This window comes from Echeneis naucrates, chromosome 15 (genome assembly GCF_900963305.1).
Source record: "Echeneis naucrates chromosome 15, fEcheNa1.1, whole genome shotgun sequence".
In the NCBI taxonomy this organism is placed as follows: domain Eukaryota; kingdom Metazoa; phylum Chordata; class Actinopteri; order Carangiformes; family Echeneidae; genus Echeneis; species Echeneis naucrates.
The window spans coordinates 19,231,746-19,250,436 of record NC_042525.1 but is presented as its reverse complement, the minus strand read 5'-3'; the positions used below and the strand labels follow the sequence as shown (position 1 = coordinate 19,250,436).

The following is an 18,691-nucleotide window of genomic DNA, read 5'->3' as shown; positions in this document are numbered from 1 at the left end:
GAGACTTTATCTATTGCAATGTTGACTTTTCATTGACATACAGATGACTATATTTGTAAAAAGCAAAAACTGGGCCACCGTATCAGCCATGATGGTGGGTTAGCTGTGTGTAATTGGTGTGAAGTAAACAATGAAAACATGCCTGTTGATTATACAACCAAGCGAATAAACACAAGCAAAATATTCTGAAGATAAAACAGCAGTTATTTCATTTTTTTTTCAACATTTTCCTCTCTTTTTGAGTTTTATAGATATTTTGTCTTGACTTTGTCTTCTATGGATTTGTTCAAAAACTTCAACAATCAATCAATCATCTGGTTAAAATGGCAGCTGTTAGTGGGTGGGATTCATGAGACAGCAAGTCGTCTTCAGGTCTTCAGTCCTGAAGTTGGTGTGTTGAGGCAGGAAAAATGGTCGAATGTGAGGATGAGCGACCAAGAAGAGCCAAACTGATGTGTAGATTACTGAGTGAGTGACTCCAACACTCCAGCTCTGTGGGATGATTCTGGTCTAGGGGTCAGGAACTAACAGTGCTCCAGGGTAGGAAGACCACTGATCCGCAGTCAGGGGTCAAGGCTGATCTAGCAAAAAAGCTGTTGTAGCTCAAATGGCTGAAGAAGTTCATGTTAGTTCTGATAGAAATTTGTCAGAAACACAGAACATCAGTTTGTTACACAAACCTGGGGCCTCATTTGTAAAACTGTGTGTAGGATTATTACTAAAAGTGTGCATACGCCCAAAAGCCATGGGTCAGAGTCAGGATGAATTTTTGTAGTCATTCTGATTTTTCTACCTGTGAAGCTTCTTTGGTTGCTTTGGATTTATATTAAGGATCATTGTGCTCGTGGGGTTGCTTTCAGGGTACACTCATTCTCCTGTCAAGCCTGTTTTTACAATTTTTGTGTGGAAAGCGATGTATGCCCTGTTTTGTGTGTATGCCATGTTTATAAATGTGGCCCTTGGAAGAAGGTGGTCTGATCTGATGGATCAGGATCAGGTGGTCATAATGTTTTGACTGACCACTGTATACCTTGAAGTGTATATTCACTCTCAATTTGTAATTGTACAAAGCCTTTACTTTGCCCAGGCAACCAAAATTAAATGTTATTTTAAACATGCTACATGTCCTTATTTGATCCTTCCTTCCTCACTTTCTTCCTTTCTTCCTTCTTTATTCTCATGCTTTGGTGCAGCATTCTTTGACTTTTCATCGATTTGTAGCCTTCACTGTTGACTAAACATGTTTTGGAATCAATTGATCCTTTGTGTCTATTCTCAAAACTTCTGTGATTAATGATCACAAAAAGTCAGGACAGATCTGCCAACTACCACAATTATGCTTGAGATTCATCACCACATTTTTATTTTTTGCACAGTTTGCTTCATAGTTTTACTGCAAATATAATATTTGGCAAAAGTTAAATGTATTCTTTTGGGTTGTTTTAATATGTCATAAATGTTCCCGTAACCAGTTGACATATTGAGTGATATGTGATGGTGTTTAATGTGGTAAACTTACATAATCTTTAAATACATCAGCCATCCACATCGTATTAATGACTTGGCCAGTTGTGACCATTTGTGACCAATATGGATTGTTACCCATTTGAAAGTTTTTGTGTGTGAGATTATAAGTAATTGGGGCTTGTTTTTACAGATACAATTTAAACAGCTGTTATATGGATATGCAAATGCAAATTCTTGCTGTTGATAGAATTTGAAGTAAAAACACAAATGCAGACGAATGCATGGAAATATTTCATCTCTGAGGGCTTCCTTGTTCTTTCTGAGTCTTGGTTTTCCATTTTTCCTCTCCCTGCACACAGCGCTTCTCATGGTCTCAGGGGTTTACAGTTCCAGATGATGGCACATTTTCTCAGGCTTTTGAAGTTCCCCCTGCTGCTAAGTCTTTGTTGTGTTGTATCTCCTCTATTGGGGGCTGCTCGAATGATGTAATCCTTGCCAGCCTTTGTTTAATCAGATTTTCTATGCACCCAAATTAATCTATGCATCATGCTTTTCTAATAAAAGTGTTCTTTTAAATTCAATAAACTCTAATTTCCTTTGGCCTTGCACACTATTTGGCTCACTCGTGCTGTGTCCCCCCCACTCTCTTTTCCCTTGCTCTGTTTCACCTCCTGGTTTAAAATTGTTTTTTTTTTTTTGTTTTTTTTGGTGGCAAAGCAAAAAAAAAAAAAAAATAAATTGCCAGAGCTTCAAAAATTTTTTAAATGATCAAATTTAGTCTTTCTGCCTGAGTGTCCTTCATCAATGAGACCATCTCTTGTCTCCATGTCCTAGGGTCTGACTCGTGGCAGGTTGTGTCTGCTGGAGGAGCGGTAGTCCAGGGAGGCTACAGTCACAGTAGCGTATACGATGAGGGCAGTGGCTATGTATTCATTCATGGTGGATACAAGGCACTTAACAACAACAAGTACGGCCTGGTGGACCACATGTACCGCTACCACATCCACACGAGGACATGGTGAGGACACTTTTAATGTTACTAATGAAAACATGTCTGTCAGCTTGCCAATATAAAATATAATAGCAGTGACAGCCAAAGTGACCATTCCGTATTCCTTGAGACCCATTAAAACATTCTTAAACCCATTTGTTAGATAAACCTACTCAACATTTCAAAGGTCCCATCAAAGAGCTCAGTCCACAGAGAAATGATCATAGCTTGTATTCAGAAACTGAGATTGAAAACCAGCTGTCAGGACTGCTGGGACTTTGTTTTTTTTTTTTTTTTTTTTTCACAACAAAGCATTCGCAGCTTTCAGCCACATCCTCAAGTCCAGCCATTCAACCTTGAAGGATTTGGTTTATATTTCTCTGAGGATATGAAATCCATGCTATATGCTCATTCAGTCACACAGAAAACAGTCCTCACATCGCTCCTCTGCTTCTTAAAGTATCAAATATGTCAACACCTCAATTAAAAAATAGTATTTTTTTTCATCTTTCATCAGTCGATCTCAAACAGTCGGAGGGTTGATGGTGTTGATCAGATTGTTGTTGGCTGCGTCTGTCAAATAGAAAACAATGTGTAATGTCTCATCTGTTTTTCTATATCAAATCCCAATTAGTCATTTGGCCAGTCTGAAAAACTCTGTTACATTTAGCTGATGGTTATATTTCTTAATGTATCGATATCAGTGAGAGATATTTTTGCACTGTAGATGTAACTTGAGCCTTTCATCATGAAAATAATCTTCACACACATAATCTTCACAGATGCGCCTTAGCTCAAAAATAGTATGATGATAATGTGAAAAGTGATAGTTCATGTATTTATGTAGTGTCTCAAAGAGGAGGGAAATCAGCCTCTTGGAGTCAGAATGAGGAGAGGAGGGTGAGAATAGAAGGATCTGACAGGAGTTTTGACCTCAGATGACCCAAGTCATATGGACTGGTGAAAGAGGATGCTTAGCTCTATCAGTCTCTCTTGTTCAGTTAGTACATGTGTATGTGATCATGGCATGAAGAACACACACACACATGCAACCTGCGGTTTCTCTCTGTTGTGCTCACTTGCCGGCTGGAATTTGCAGTAGGAGTCAGGTGTCGCTTGACTTCAGAGATTCCCACATGGAAACGCTCCTGGCTATTCCCGTTAGTCTGCACAGATCCCTGTCAGCTAAAAGCTCCTCACTGTCCTCTGCTTGACATCTCTATGTTGGTCACCTCCGGTTGGTACAAGCAACAATTTACTCTCCACACAAAAGGTGTTTTAACACTTTGATCCACACTGAGGGGAAAGATGACATTTACATGCATATCTGTATTTTTTTTTTTTCTGCAGAAAAAATAAGACCTTCTCATGATCAGCCACTTACCATACACAGTGCTTGACAGGCTCGAATTCAGAGCACTTGCCTTGGATTACAATAAATTGTGTAAAAATGAATCAAAACACTTATGTGATATAAATGATGTCAAACCCTAACGCTTTAAAAACTGTCACGCAGAATCTCTGCAGTTAATGAAGACACAGATAGCCAACACAGTTGCTCTCCTCTATGTGACCTTTGACCTCAGAGCGGTCACACACAGCGGACCTCCTTCAACGTCTGTGTTTGGCGTTCCTATGCATGCGTGTGTGGGTGCACGTACGTGTACTGCTGACATGAAAGAACAGCTGGTATGATGGGAAGTCACCACAGGTCAAGCTACACATTCAGGCAGACCCCATCAATAACATGGCACCATGGAAATAATGCCACACACAGATATAGCTGCCACATTGGACCTGTCATAATATATCTTTCACTCTGCTGAATAACACTCTTTTCCCTGCACCTTTGTCACTTCCTGTGTGTGTGTGTGCAGGTTGATCCTCAGAGAGAGTGGCTTGGCACGGTACCTTCACTCTGCGGTGCTACTGAGTGGTACCATTCTGGTTTTTGGAGGAAACACTCACAACGACACATCTCTAAGCAACGGAGCCAAGTGTTTCTCTGCCGACTTCCTGGCGTACGACATAGGTGAGAACAAGAACAAGCAACCAGGCTAGTTCTGGGTTTTACAGTCAATGTAACAAGTTGTGTTATGTAGTTCTGCTCTCCCTGAAACGGTCCTCACTGACTTATTGCATTTATTCTTTGACTGTGGAGCGATCATCCCACATCACTGTTACTAAGAGGTGAATAGATGAACCCCATTCCTTATGCCCCCATGTCATCCAAATGTCCATATCAAAGCATTCAGACCTCTCCAATTATAAGCCAATGGCGTGTGGGTTTTTTTTTTTTCTCTACAGAAGATACAGCGCTCTATATCATCCAACATAGTTACTCCAACTACATTCTGTAGCAATAATAACTGAGGCACCAAATCATGCTTAACTCATTTGAGTTAAAATATTTATTGGCTATTGTTAATCATTCAGAATGTGTCCAGTGTACAGTCTGTTGTGTTTCCAGCAGACTGTTGAGCCCACAGATGATCTGGCAGCAGGCGATTATCACCAATAGCTATGTTTTTGCTATGAGACATCTAGTGGTCGTAAATATAATAATAATAATAATAATAATAATAATAATAATAATAATAATAATAATAATAATAATAATAATAAATATTGTAAACATGACAATCAAGGCCCTTTATGTCTGCCACTGCAGTGCTACTATGCTACTATATTTGTGGAGCCTCTCCTTTGGGTCGTTAGAGGGTTGAAAATAACGAGCTAAGTGATTGATCAGGTTAGAGACTGGTTGTGTTTTTCTTACTGTTTTCCTGGTGTGTATTAATGTGCACCTGAACATATTTGGTCCACACTATAGATAGAAACATGAAAAGAGAAACTTACAGTAATAGCAACAGAAGACAGGATAAATAAATCTTAAGGGCAGAACAAAACAGGAGACGTTTCTGTGGAGACTGTGGCACAGGTAGAGGGTACAGATGATTAAAGATCCCATTACAGGATACCCAGTTGCACCATAGACCAGATGGCACAAGGCAGTTTCTACCCCATGACAGGGACAGAAAAATGGAAGGATGACAGGAATATTGGGAGAGGAAATGAAGGAGTACGCCAACTTTGAACAGGAGAGAAACAATGGGGAGCAGAGATATAAGCACTAAGACAGACAGATGGATGTATAGGTAAGTAGAAATTCTCTGTATGGGGCAGGATGAACACATACACACATGCGCACACACACACACACTAAAATGCTGGCTGACTTCTTTTAGGGAGAATAAAGACAGTGGATGCAGAATCCTGAGGGTGGCTCAACAGGTGATGCCACTGTCGTGTCCTAATAAGATTGTGTTTAAGTTGGACAGTTAATTGTGTTTTATATGAGCATGAAATCACATGTGTGATTAGAAAGAAAGTCTTTCATGATAAAATTCTTGGTACATTCATAAGTTTTTTTTTTTTTTTATTTGGCACAGAATTAAACTGAATTAATCACTCATCTAATATCATAAGAATATGAATGCATTCATTTTCTTTGTGCTTCTCAAATGTGAATATGACTTGTTTCTCTGTTTTAGGAGGTCTCCAGGTTGTCTAGGTATGAATTATATTTATAATTCAGTATAGGACTCCTTGAATTGTCCTGTATCCCCTACTGCTATTGATTTCAACATGTCTAACACCTGAGGAGATCCAGGTGGAATGTTAGAGCTCTAATCACATGGTGCATCATATTATTGACTGTAGTGAAACTGAGTGTGACATGAATGGCAGACAGAATAACATTAACAACAACATGAGTTATGATCATTTTAGATTGGAGACATTGTAACTGTATGAGACCTTGGCTCTTTGTCCTCACCTAAATAAGGTCTCCCTCTGGAAATTTAAGCTCTGAAGACAAAACTAGCACATGAAGTTGCCTCTTCAAGCTCTTTGAATGTTTTCCCTTTTTTTTTTTTTTTTTTTTTTTTTTTTTTTTTTTTGAGTAAAATTTCAGTTTTCAGTCAATTTCAGTATTATGGTTGAATCTGAGTTGGGCAGCTGCCAGCAATCCACTAAATGTCAATGGACTGCAATGCCTGTCTAGTTGTAGTGACCACTTAGTGGTGTTTTAAAATACCCCACATTCAACACTCCCACTCACTCATACATCACATTTGTACATTCTTGCAAGTTTAGTACGTGGGCACACAGAGCAGAGGAGCCGGGAATCAAACCACTGAGCTCTCTCTCTCCACAGTCACAGCTGGCCTGAACTTTGCGCAGTTATGATCAAAGTTGCACCCTTGTGGTCACGTTGAGGTTGAGGAATTCCAAGTCCTCGAGATATGGCAGAACCTTGAGCTATTTGTAAAAATGATTTGAAATATTTTTTTTCTACATTCTATATTGTTCATTTTGTGTCACTCTGTGTCACATAAATGACATGATAAAGGGAAAAATACCAGGGAGGATTTTCTAGGTAAAGTGGCAAATGTGAGGAAGCCGATGAAAAAAGAGCTGAGCGTAGAGGAAGGAGGGAAGGACATGCACAGAGCAGAAGAGAAATAAAGAATAAATGGAGGAGGGATTTAAGAAGAGAAAAGGAAGCCCCTGAGGTTGGAGAAAAAGAATTACTTAAGGACCATAAAGGTATACCAGAGTAATGCAGATAATCAGCTTGTGAGTAAAAGGCAAATTCAAAGGTAAAAAACGATAAAGCATTTGCTTATAGAGCATCAATGTAGTATTAAAAAGACGTGTTCTTTTCTTGGTCCATCAACACTGGCAATAAATGTGTATATTTACATGTCCCTCATATTTGTGCAAGCACACCCCCGCCTTTGTAAATATCATCATTTATTCATCACTGCTCGTATCTGCAGGTCTTCGCAACTTTATTGTCCATCAGTCAGCTCCTTCACTTACTGCAGAGATGGAAGGGAGGGAGGAGAGACGGAGGAGGGAGGGTGGTTGATGGTTTGACGAGAAGAAAAAAAAAAACAAAGGGAGCTTAGAGGAAAAGAGGGGAAGAAAGATTCTATAGTGAGAGATGCTCTGAAATAAGCTTTTTCAATCAAATACATTTTTTTATTTTTTTTATTTTACACTATACTAACAAGTACCAATTACATTATCAGTAATCTTTTGGTCATTGTCAGTGTTCATAAAATGCGTTGTCAGTTCTGCTAAAGGTATTTTGTGGGGTAGATAAATGAGAATGTATTAGTTATTGAGGCATACAGGGGTATGTTAACACTGGCCACTGTGTCCTGTCTTTTTATGTTAAGTTTTTACGATAATGGGTTGTGCGCTTTTTAAAACCCTTGTCAGCTTTTAAGACTATACTGTCTGCCCATCTCTACCGTTTAGTAACACACACACAAAGCCACTCCCGTCACTCAGCAACCTTTAAGGCCTAACGCAGTTTAATCCTCAGGCTTTCTGTTGCTGCTGTTTTCTACTATATTGTTTTCTTTCTTAACCATGGAGCATGAATTCTGGCTCAGGCTGGGTCATGAAAGACCCAACCATTGTAGCCTCCATTATCCAGGATGAGTGCACATCTTTGGCTGCACTGAAACCAGTTCGCAAATGTCCAAATTGGCCGTCCAAAGACATCATGTTTGGGTTAACTGGTCACTCTAAATTGTCCGTAGGTCTGAGTTTGAGTGTGAGTGGTTGTTGGTCTCTGTCTGTGTGTTGGCCCTGTGATGGACCGGTGACCTGTCCAGGGTGTACCCCGCCCTGCTCCAGCACTCCCTGTGACCCGGAATATGCTGGATAAGCAGTTGAAAATGAATGAATGAATGCTTTCCTCAATGATTTTCATGAGAATATGACACGTTTTATGATCAGTGACATACATTTTTACTCAAACTGTGTTTCAGAGCACAAAACAATTTGAACAGAGACTCATGAGGTGACTAAAATAACAACTTATTCAACTTATTTTAGAAATCAGACCAAAGATGCGATGAAACAGATAATGTGACATCGTAGATTTACATGCAATCTTTTGTGACTTGCTGTATTCAAGGATTACAATAGTTGCTAAAGAAGGAGTTTTCAGGTCTAGCAGGATTTCATGGACTTAATTGGTTATTCGTCACTTAGTCCCATTTGATACTTTCATATTTCGAACACATGCACACACCTTTAATTTCCAACTACTTTCCTGGAAAAAGATCAACTGTCCGCTAACTAAAATGAGTTACAGTATTGAAATGGGAATAGAGAACTACAGCCACAGTAAACAGCTTTATTTGCGAGTTCAGTTTTTGGAAAATGATCCAGATAAGATAAGAAATGACTTTTCTCTGTTGACGCAGGTGCTGAGAAATTCAGACTTCAGAAATTCTGTTATTAAACTGATGCAGGTCTGAACTGTGGGCGTCAGTGAAAACACTGTGGTGTTGAACAATCTACAATGAAAAATGACTGTTACAAACTCAAGGACTCACCATCAATGGTGATAGACATTTCTCTTCAAAGTTTTATTTCCCTCATTTCCTTTCCTCTCTTCCCCTCTCCTCTCCTCTGCCATCTCTCCTCTCTCCAGGACTTTAATTAGTTCCACCTGTGGAAGTCACTTCTCCCCATCACCTTTCCTTTTTGTTGTCTTCATTTGCTCCTGCGTTCCTCTCTGACTGCATTCTTGCTGCGAGCAGAAGGGTTTTGAGTGCTAATTTGTTTTTGTTTTGTCGCGCTAACCTTGGAGGGGCAACAAGCTGTTATTAGCTTCTCCTGCTCTTCTGCTGCCACACATTAGATTCAGGTTGACCCGGAAGGCACTTTTAATTTGGATTTAATTCTTTCTCTGCCCCTGCAGCTCTCCCCACCCCACACACACACTTCTAATTAGATTTGTGGCAGAAATGAAATCTGATTAAAATCATGGTCCTTTCCAACTTGACACACCATGGGCACACACCCACTGACTTGCATGCTGCACACAAACACACTTCTGATGAACACAAATGCGAACACATGCACACGGCACAGCACACTGAAAGGCCCAGGGCAGGTTGGAAGCTTGTTTGAAAGCTGTTGGCGCTGTGATATATTGAAGTAGCAGATAGTGGCTGCCGTTAACCCCCACCCACCCCCCCCAACCCTCTTAGCTTCCTCCTCCTCCTCCCACATTCTTCATCAAGACCACCATTAGTGCAGATCAGATCAAACTGTCAATCAACCCGTGCTGTCTGCCTGGTTCGATCATGATTTCTCTCTCTGTCCCACCATTATTATTAACACAGATTTTCTCATATCCTGAGAGGAAATTAAAGTGTGTGTGTGTGTGTGTGTGTGTGTGTGTGTGTGAGTGTGAGTGAGTGAGTGAGTGAGAGAGAAAGAGTGAAAGAGCATGTGATAAATATCTGCAGTTGTTTGGACAGGTTGGCAGCCCCGGTCTCAGGGTGATTGGTTAACGTGTGTGCCTGGTAGAGTCTCAGGATAGGATTAGGAGTCACTGAGGCCCTTTTCTTTTTATCTAGAGGCAGCAGTTTGAACTGCATGTGGAGGTTGGGTGAGCTGGGCTTTTCAACTCTTGCCATAACATGTTTATTGTCAAGAGATTGCTCTCTGCAGTATGTAGTTATGGTTAGTTTTAATGGAGGGATGGATGGATGGATACTTGTGTCATCATTAATCCTTTAGGGAAATTCCAACTGAGTGGCAGCTCACTGATATATGCTGTTTCGATTGAAGCCGTGTCATGAGACTGAGGTGCTGCAATATGGAATATTTCCTAACCTGTTTCCATCAGTTTTCAAGTTCAAGAAATTTGTATCATCTATGTGCACACACTTTTGCCCCTTGGTCATTTTAAATATAAATCTATAAATATATAGATTTTAGTCATCAGATACCTGGATCTTATATATAACAGGTGTAAGTGTTAGCCAGCTCAGCTGCCAGCCACTCTGGGACGTCTTGAGGCCACTGAACTGCATAAATCAGCTTCATTCACTGTTTCTTTTAGTCCCTGCTGTTTGTTGTGAACGGGAGGCGAGGTGGGTGATTTGGCTGGTACGAAAAGAACATCTGAATGTCTGCTTTGAACTGTGTTGCTGCTTCATAAATGATTAGAAATGCAGTTGAAGCAAAGGTCAGCAGCAATCGGCCCGCCCATCCCTGACATCCTGTGTCTGCTGTATGGCGGTGGTGAAAAAGATTTATATTAACTGTGAATGTGACAGTTATTATTTTACAAGATCACACACTGTCAGTTTTCGACATTTTGTCCCCCAAATAGCATCCACAAGACATCCATCCTATTTAAATTAATTTATTTAGTGTATGCTGCTCTATGCCTCATACCATTAAAATAAACAAAAAACTATTTTTGTAATAAAATGTAACTTCAATGTAACTGCCAAGCTTTTCTCAGGTCAATAAAACCTGAAGATTTCCCAAGCCCAGAATATGATGTTGTAAACAATATTAAAAATCAAACTTCAAATCTCTCCCTAAATAGAGATCATACTATATTTTGTGAAAGTCAGTTTCAGATGTGTTAAAGAAAAGGTTTTAAAAGGAGGATAAACTGTTTAGGTGCCTGATCTTCAGCTGAAATGACTGGAACTGTTTTCAAGGGAGAAAAAGACAATTGTGAGACTTCCCTGCAGGACCCAAGCTTATTTTAGTGTTCAGTGTCAAATGCCACATGTGCAAAATACTTTTAACACCACATATGGATTTTAGCTTTCAGATAGCAGTGTGAAGCTTGAGCTGCCGCTGACTACCTGACTACCTGAGCAGAGGTGTCAGTTTAATAATGAGCCTTACAAGTAATATTGGTGTACAGCTGATAGACCATCTGTATTCCTACACCAAATTGAAATAGCCTCTGCAAAGTTGTTTCACATTCAAATCCCTATACAGACTGGTCAAATATGTCTAATTTTAATATCTAAATCTGAATATTGATGTTGGACAAATCCACACAACCCGAGATTATATAAATGCACAAAGACCTGGGAGGTGACAATGTCTTTAAAATGGCTTATTGCTTCCCAGAGCTTCCCAAATGCAATATCAGCAGCATAATTACCCCTTTTAGAGTTTTTTGTTTTTTCATACATTTATGTTTTTCTTCTTAAAGTTGTCATTTTTCTGCACTTATTCAGAACCAGCAAAGCCTCAGCTCATATAAATGTGACTCAGGAAAGACTGCTCACGGTAACGGACGACTGTAGTCCCTGAAACAAAACACAAAAATAGGAAATATAATATTCTGGATAAAAGCACTGGAAACTGTAATCATCAACAAAAGTTGGAACATGCAAACTCCACACAGAAAGGCCCCAAGCTCACGACTTTCTTGCTGTGAGGCAACAGCTGTAGTGTTCCTGAAATGTTTCTTTTTATATGACTTTATATGAAAACATCTCCATTCTTTAACAAGTTAAACTAGCTGGAGTTTTACCACTCTTAAGTTGAACATGGATCTAGTTTGTCTGTCACAACACAAAATGGCCTTTGACCCTTGCTTGTGATGAACCAGTTGCTCTTGTTACAATGAGAATGACCTCCATCCTCCGCCTCCTCCCTCGATGCTAAACCAGGGCATGCGGTTACGTCACTTAATGAGGTCATTAGCAATCTGGTATCCGCGCGTCCACCAAGTCCACCAGCCGATCCGGCTAACGCTCATCTGGATGAATGAGACATTTTACACCAACAACACACAGACTTAGATACACACTATCATAATGGAAGCATGTAGAGATCATTAAAACATAAACAAGTTGTAAAATCCAAACCCTAACCCTAACCCTCTCACTGAACGGAGGAGCAGAAGCTGTTGTAACAGCACATTAGGGCCTAACAACATTCGCTACAGTCATGTGAGGTTTGGGTGTCGTATTTAGCCGTCTACCTACATTTTGCCACATCTGCGTATTTTAAAAAGTAAAGAATGGATCCACTTAGGTTGCTGCAGCTTCGATCTGATCATGGTGTACTCCAGAGGTGTCCAAATCCGGTCCTGCATGTTTTAGATGTTTTCTGCTCCAACACACACCTGATTCAAATAAGTGGCTCCTGATCAGACTTGAGGACAAGCTGATTATTTGAATGTGTGCATTTACTCTATCTCATATTCACTGAACTAACAAAGTCAAATTGCAATGAACATTTTTCCAGCTTTCTGTCCATCCATAATCTGTGCTGCATATTCCCATGAGAGGCTTAAGCCACTCCCATCTATCATGGGAGGTTAGATCTGAGGTTGACCTTGGAAATGTCCACTGTATGTCTGTGTGTTTGTCCTCAGCTTGTGATGAATGGACAGTCCTCCCCAGACCAGGTCTGCACCGAAACGTCAATCGCTTTGGACACACTGCTGTAGTGAGCAACAGGTGAGTTTCTCCCTTCAATACTCCCCATCTGAGGTTTATTGCCTTGCTTAGTTCAATTTCTCATTAGCTGTGTGGGTGCCTTAAGGGTGTTGCACAGAATATTTGAAAAGGTTTTCTGACTTAAGCAAAAACGTTGCTTACTAAAAAGAAATTTAAAGCTGTTAGATATGTCAGTTTCAGGGAACACAGTTTGGCTGATGATGTTACCTTGTGCTGTCATCACGTTGTGACATATATATAAACAAGATACTGTCACAATGTAAGATGTCTTTTGTTAAATTTCTTCTTCTTGACTCATTGCTGTTAGCAATCATAATCATATACATGAAATAAGTTAAATGGATGAAAGCCAATTTGAAGTTAAAAAGAAATGTAATTAAATAAAAGAAATTGTAGTTTTTATTTGATGGAGAAGCTGAATCCTTATGTTTATTGCTCCACAAGCTGATCGGTATAACTGCATGTCTATAACTTAATTTTGCTTTGTGCAAAAGAGCTTATTGATATAATTTAGGTTATGGCCCTTTTCTCAGTCTTTTCCTTTCACCCCTCTTGTGTCTTTAATGTTCACTGTCAAACTAATTGTTTAATTGGTTGATTGATTGATTATGGGGAAGTCTTCAGAGCTGAGGTACGCTTAGGTACACCCAGGTAGAGCGGTACTATATAGTCTTTGACTTTGTTCAGTTAAAGTGTTTTGTTTTTCTGTCCAATCATTTATCATTCCAATTATTGGTAATACATTTTATTATTGGGACCTGGGAGCTGGTGTGGATTGCAGGATTACCTCTACACTGTCTAATGGTCAAAGATCTGTTTTTTTTCCGAAAAAAAAAATAGGTCTTTGTCTTTGAAAAACTGCAAATGAGAACAAATTCTCGAACTAGAAAAGTTTTGAAGAGTTCAGTTGTGCTGCAGAGAAACTCAGTGCTGACCCTTTAACACCATTTACTCACCAAAAAGTCATCTTTGAGCGCAGAAATGTCAGCTTTGAACTTCAGAAGGCCAGCTTTAAACATCCCTGATCCCCACCCCCAAACCTAAGTTCAGGTTTATTTTCTAAAGGTTTACATGTTTTCTTACCATTTCTGTAAGTGCCTTCATCTCTGCAGATGTTTCTTTAAAACAAACTGTCTGTCGGACCTTTGTGTCTTCCTCAGCTCCATGTACATCTTCGGGGGTTTTTCAGGCCTTCTTCTAAATGATGTGCTGGCCTACACCCCTCCGTCATGCCAGGCCTTTTCTAACCCAGCTCTGTGTGCTGCCGCCGGACCTGGCCTTCACTGCTACTGGGTCAAAAGCGGATGTGTCCCCTGGGAGCCCAAACCGCCTCACCAGAATCGACCTACCCTGCTTTGCCCTCCAAGGCTGGGTGCGTCATCCTGTGTTCCTATCTTCTCAGTTGTTTCTTTGCCATTTGTACATGTCTGGGACTGTCTAGTTTCATTGTTAAAATGAAATGGAAAGCACAATCACACAGGAGATCTGCTCTGAAAAGATACATTTTTCGGAGAGAAATAATTATAATCGTTCCCGTGGCTTTATTTGAGGTTAGCTTGCATAACTTAATTATGGGAACAGAAGGTCAACAATTACCTCATTTGAAAGTAATTAGGATGGATGCAAACTCTCCCCCCTCATCTGCTTCTGCCAGATGTGCATCATATATAATTCTCGAGAGAGAGAGAGAGAGAGAGAGAGAGAGAGAGAGAGAGAGAGAGAGAGAGAGAGAGAATATGATCATATGATGCATCAATTTCATAGAAATGATGGAGTTTATGAGGATACAGACAATAATTATTACATTTGAAGAATTGAGTCTTTCGATCAACAAGATTACATTTTCACTATTATCACTGACTAGTTTGTGGTCTTTTTCAGACAGCACAGACGAACAATGTTTCCGCTTCTCAGACTGTGCGAGCTGCACAGCTAACACCTGGGGTTGTCAGTGGTGTGAGGACAAGAAGTGCATCTCTGCTTCCAGCAACTGCACCGTGGTAGGTCCTTTCACTGAGGTTCACCAAGTATTCATCTGCATTGGTTTTAGGCGAAGAAAACGTACTGTAGTGGGCTGTTTTCTGAAAGGGAAATTAGTCATCTGAAAGGTTAATTTCTTTCAGCAAAGCATGAAGGTGCTCTGTGAGGTAGACTTCTGTCTGTCTGCTACATTATATAGTCATAGGAGACATTTTGGTACAAAAGTTGCATTAGATGAGCGCTACTGGAGAACAGAATGGCTCACTGACTGCAGGGTAAAAAGTCAAGATGAAAACTCCTCAGGGGGTTCCACATAATCTTGACGTAGATGCATATGTGTTCCTTTATTATTTGTTTTAAATTAGGTCTAACCTCTAAATGAACACAGTGAAAGTATCAAAGGTGACAGTAAAGCAAAGCAGTTGCCCCGCCCTCAGCCAAACACCTGAATCTCCTCATCTTTTAAACTTTCAAACATGAACAATGAAAATGTAAACAATAACATAAATATTTTATGAGGTGGGTTTAAATTCATAACTTTCACTTAATTGTCTTTTATCATTTTGTTTTCTCTCTGTCCCTTTGTTTGTTTTGACTCTCAACTCTTTCTATTTGTCTGAATGTGACTGCACAATGCTTTTGTGTGTTTGTGTGTGCCCGCCTGTGTGTGAATATAAATATTTGTGCAGCTGACTCTGGAGCTGGCCCAGCAGCATGGCGGTGCTCTGTCTCTGTCTCCACCTCCATCCATGTTGTCTGAACACCAGCTGAGCTTGTGGAAGCACGGATCCAGAAGGAAGGGACAAGTGTGTATTTTGTCTGACACTTGATTTTGATCTGCTTTGGTGGCCCAACATGGGAACAGAGGCACCACGCTTACAACAGTGGAACAGAGAAACCCTAAAAATCCTGGCCTGCGTGAAAAGCAAAGCACTCGACCTCTGCTCTCATGTTCGTCAAATGCCATCAATATCACTGCAACTGTGTGAAAACCAAGCATCTTTTCTTATGTAATAAATAGGTCTTTTATTAGTTAAAACTATAGTCTAAAAATCCAATAAAATCACAAGCCAAAAAAAAAGTAGTCCTCAGTAATGGTGTTTTTTGATTTTGAAAGTATTGTATCTAACAAAGTGATTGTGGCGCCATAGTGGTTAGTGCTGTTGCCCCACGATAAGAAGGTTGTTAAGTTCGGTTCCCGGCCTGGGGCCTTTCTGTGTGGCGTTTGCATGTTCGCCCCGTGCCTGCATGGGTTTCCTCTGGGTACTGTGGTTTGTTCCCACCATCCAAAGACATCATGTTTGGGTTGATTGGTGACTCTAAATTGTGTGTGTGTGTGTGTGTGTGTGTGTGTGTGTGTGGATTGAAGGCAGTGAGAGACTCGTCCAGATGTAAACAGAGGGAGGACCAGGAGTGTTTCAGACTGGCTAACTGCAGGAGCTGCTCAATGAACATCCACTGTCAGTGGGAACCGCAGCAGCAGGAATGTCAAGCACTGCCAGGTGAACACACATGCACATTGTACGCACACTAACGCAACAAGCATGTATGCCGCTCACTATCATAAAACTTATGTGTCCCAACCTGAGGTATCTATTTTCTACCTAAGTGTTAGGACTTAATACTTAATTTCTACTTAGCAGAGACACTTAAAGGTGCAACACGGAATCTTCTGAAAGTTTCCTTAATTTAGGGATTTAAAATTGTACTGTCTCTATGGCGATGGCACATTTGTTAACTGATAAAGTGATTCCTTCAGTGTGACACACACACTTTTTATTCAAGTGGACATGGGCACAAGGGCTGAAAGGGAAGCCAACACTTAAGGGCCTTTATTTAACTTAATGACCATCAAGGGTAACTCCACTAGTTGTACAAAAAAGTTCAATTGTATTGAAGTTTATAGGGAAATTATCCAACTTCTTGGTTAATTTATTAGCTCAGTAAAAGTTTTCCTAATGACTTAATGGTCTCAATCTCTAGTTTTACCTCATCTTCACTAAAACATATTTTCATGCCCCCCGATTTATCGGAAAATAGACCATAAAGCAGGGTATACAGCGAGGGGTGTGGCTCGAGTAACATTGACAGACTGTACCATCCAATCAGGACAGGCTACATAGCAGGTCAGAACCAGCCCTCTCCCCTCCTCAGCTCCGCCTACTCATTTCATAAAAAGTGGAAGCTTGAAAACAACAGCTCACAAACCATTAGATGACATCACTATATGTGGACACATATTGGTGTACTATTGGTGAAAACCTTGAACAAGGTCTTGCTTGTGCAACCATTTTTTAATGTTTGCAACCTTAATGCGTCATTTTATTTAATACAGTTTCATTTTTTTCTCCTTATATTAGACTATTTCTGATGGAGAAGGCTCAAATTAAATTCATGAAACTCATTTTATTCCAAAGAGATATGAGAGAGAAGAAGTTGTGTCTCGAAGCCTCTTCCTGAGGCTGTAGCATTATGCAGCAAAAATTAAAACACCTCGAGGATCCCCACACACGTACTTGCATCAACACTTTCACAAATGCGCTCATGTAGTTTCATAAAAATTATGTGGATCTTATTTCTCATTATATGTGACACTGGAGTGGTGCTGCTGATTTGTACAATATTAAGAGTCTGGCAGCGTTACCCTTACAGTAATCATCTCTGAGCCACAGAATTTATACTTATTTGTCAAAGCTGCTGAGTTAATGCTGTCTTGTGGTTTACACACACACACACACACACACACACACACACACACACGCACACAGCACTTTGCTTCAGTTACATGTTCCCATCCTAAACTGACTGCTAACGCTGAGCTTTATTTTCACAAATAAACACCCTCAAATGTCCATGCAGGCATGTACACATGCAGGATTAGTGTACATTCCTGACACACACTTCAGAGAAGCAGGCCAATTAAACGTGTTTACTTGATGTTCTGGATATGGATCCTTGGCTGACGAGCAAACTGGGATCAGCAACATCCTTCATACTCTTGAGCCGCTGCTCTTGGTTTGACCGTGACTTCAGGCGAAAAAAAAAAAAAAAAAATATATATATATATATATATATGATGTTTAGCCCAGCAGAGAAGGCCTTACTGACCCTGACAGCCCACCGCTGGTATAACCCAATAAATTGTGGGTTTGTTCATTTGTACTCTTTCATTTTTTAATCTTTCATCACTTTTCACAAAAAGTTTTGGAATTTTGGTATTTTTTGATTTATTATATAATATATTATTGTATTATTATTGTTGAGGAGAAAATCTTTAGTACTGATTTTGGGCTCTCCCTGTTGCACGACAAATGCTAGAATCTTGTAATGTCTTACGCTGATGATATTGGTTGAAACAGGATTAATCAAGGAGAAGGGAGGAATCATTAATACAATGTTCTGTGCATAATGCCACCTCAGTTCTGAAGAAATGGTCCTCGTCTTAGTCTAATTTAGAAAGAGGAATGTGTCAATGCCCTAGAAGTCCACTAAACCCACAGCTCTGTCTGAATGAGTCCCCTGTGCGTCACCTTCCACAAGATTTAGTGCAGTAGCTGGGCCAATGTGACCCTTTTTGTTATTGTCACCTTTGACCTAGTTTTCCTTATGGGACAGAGTAACATTTCCTTACAGTCCAACCAGTGCCAACCTCAACATGTCGGTTGGCATGGCTCTGCAGAAACCAGAAGTAACTGGTGACCTGTGCATGTATCAAAGGACAATTGTGAGAACCTGTAACTTGTTCCTCATTCCAGTGTTGCATGATCTGGACTCCGGTGAAGAAGACTTGAAGTCACCAGCTACACAGATAAATCAAATGTGTTTGTGAGTTTCAGGGTCCATTAGAGTGAACAAATATTTTCTGTGATTTTTCTAGGAAGATACATTTGCAGGAGCGTTGTTGCTAAAAAGCAGCTCCACCGTCATGGCA

General features: G+C 40.1%; 1 protein-coding gene across 3 annotated transcripts in view; it reads left to right on the top strand.

The window, feature by feature from the left end:
• LOC115055161 (attractin-like protein 1) overlaps positions 1 to 18,691 on the top strand; it is a 160,115-nt gene that overhangs the window by 50,745 nt on the left and 90,679 nt on the right. For all 3 annotated transcript variants that reach the window (XR_003841665.1, XM_029520685.1, XM_029520686.1), the window contains exons 9-15: positions 2,302 to 2,485; positions 4,336 to 4,490; positions 12,696 to 12,780; positions 13,941 to 14,152; positions 14,662 to 14,780; positions 15,450 to 15,566; positions 16,130 to 16,262. Coding sequence is in view for 2 of the 3 variants with exons in the window: in XM_029520685.1 (XP_029376545.1) it covers positions 2,302 to 2,485; positions 4,336 to 4,490; positions 12,696 to 12,780; positions 13,941 to 14,152; positions 14,662 to 14,780; positions 15,450 to 15,566; positions 16,130 to 16,262 (1,005 nt within the window). In the remaining variant the exon portion in view is untranslated. The remainder of the gene's footprint in view (positions 1 to 2,301; positions 2,486 to 4,335; positions 4,491 to 12,695; positions 12,781 to 13,940; positions 14,153 to 14,661; positions 14,781 to 15,449; positions 15,567 to 16,129; positions 16,263 to 18,691) is intronic.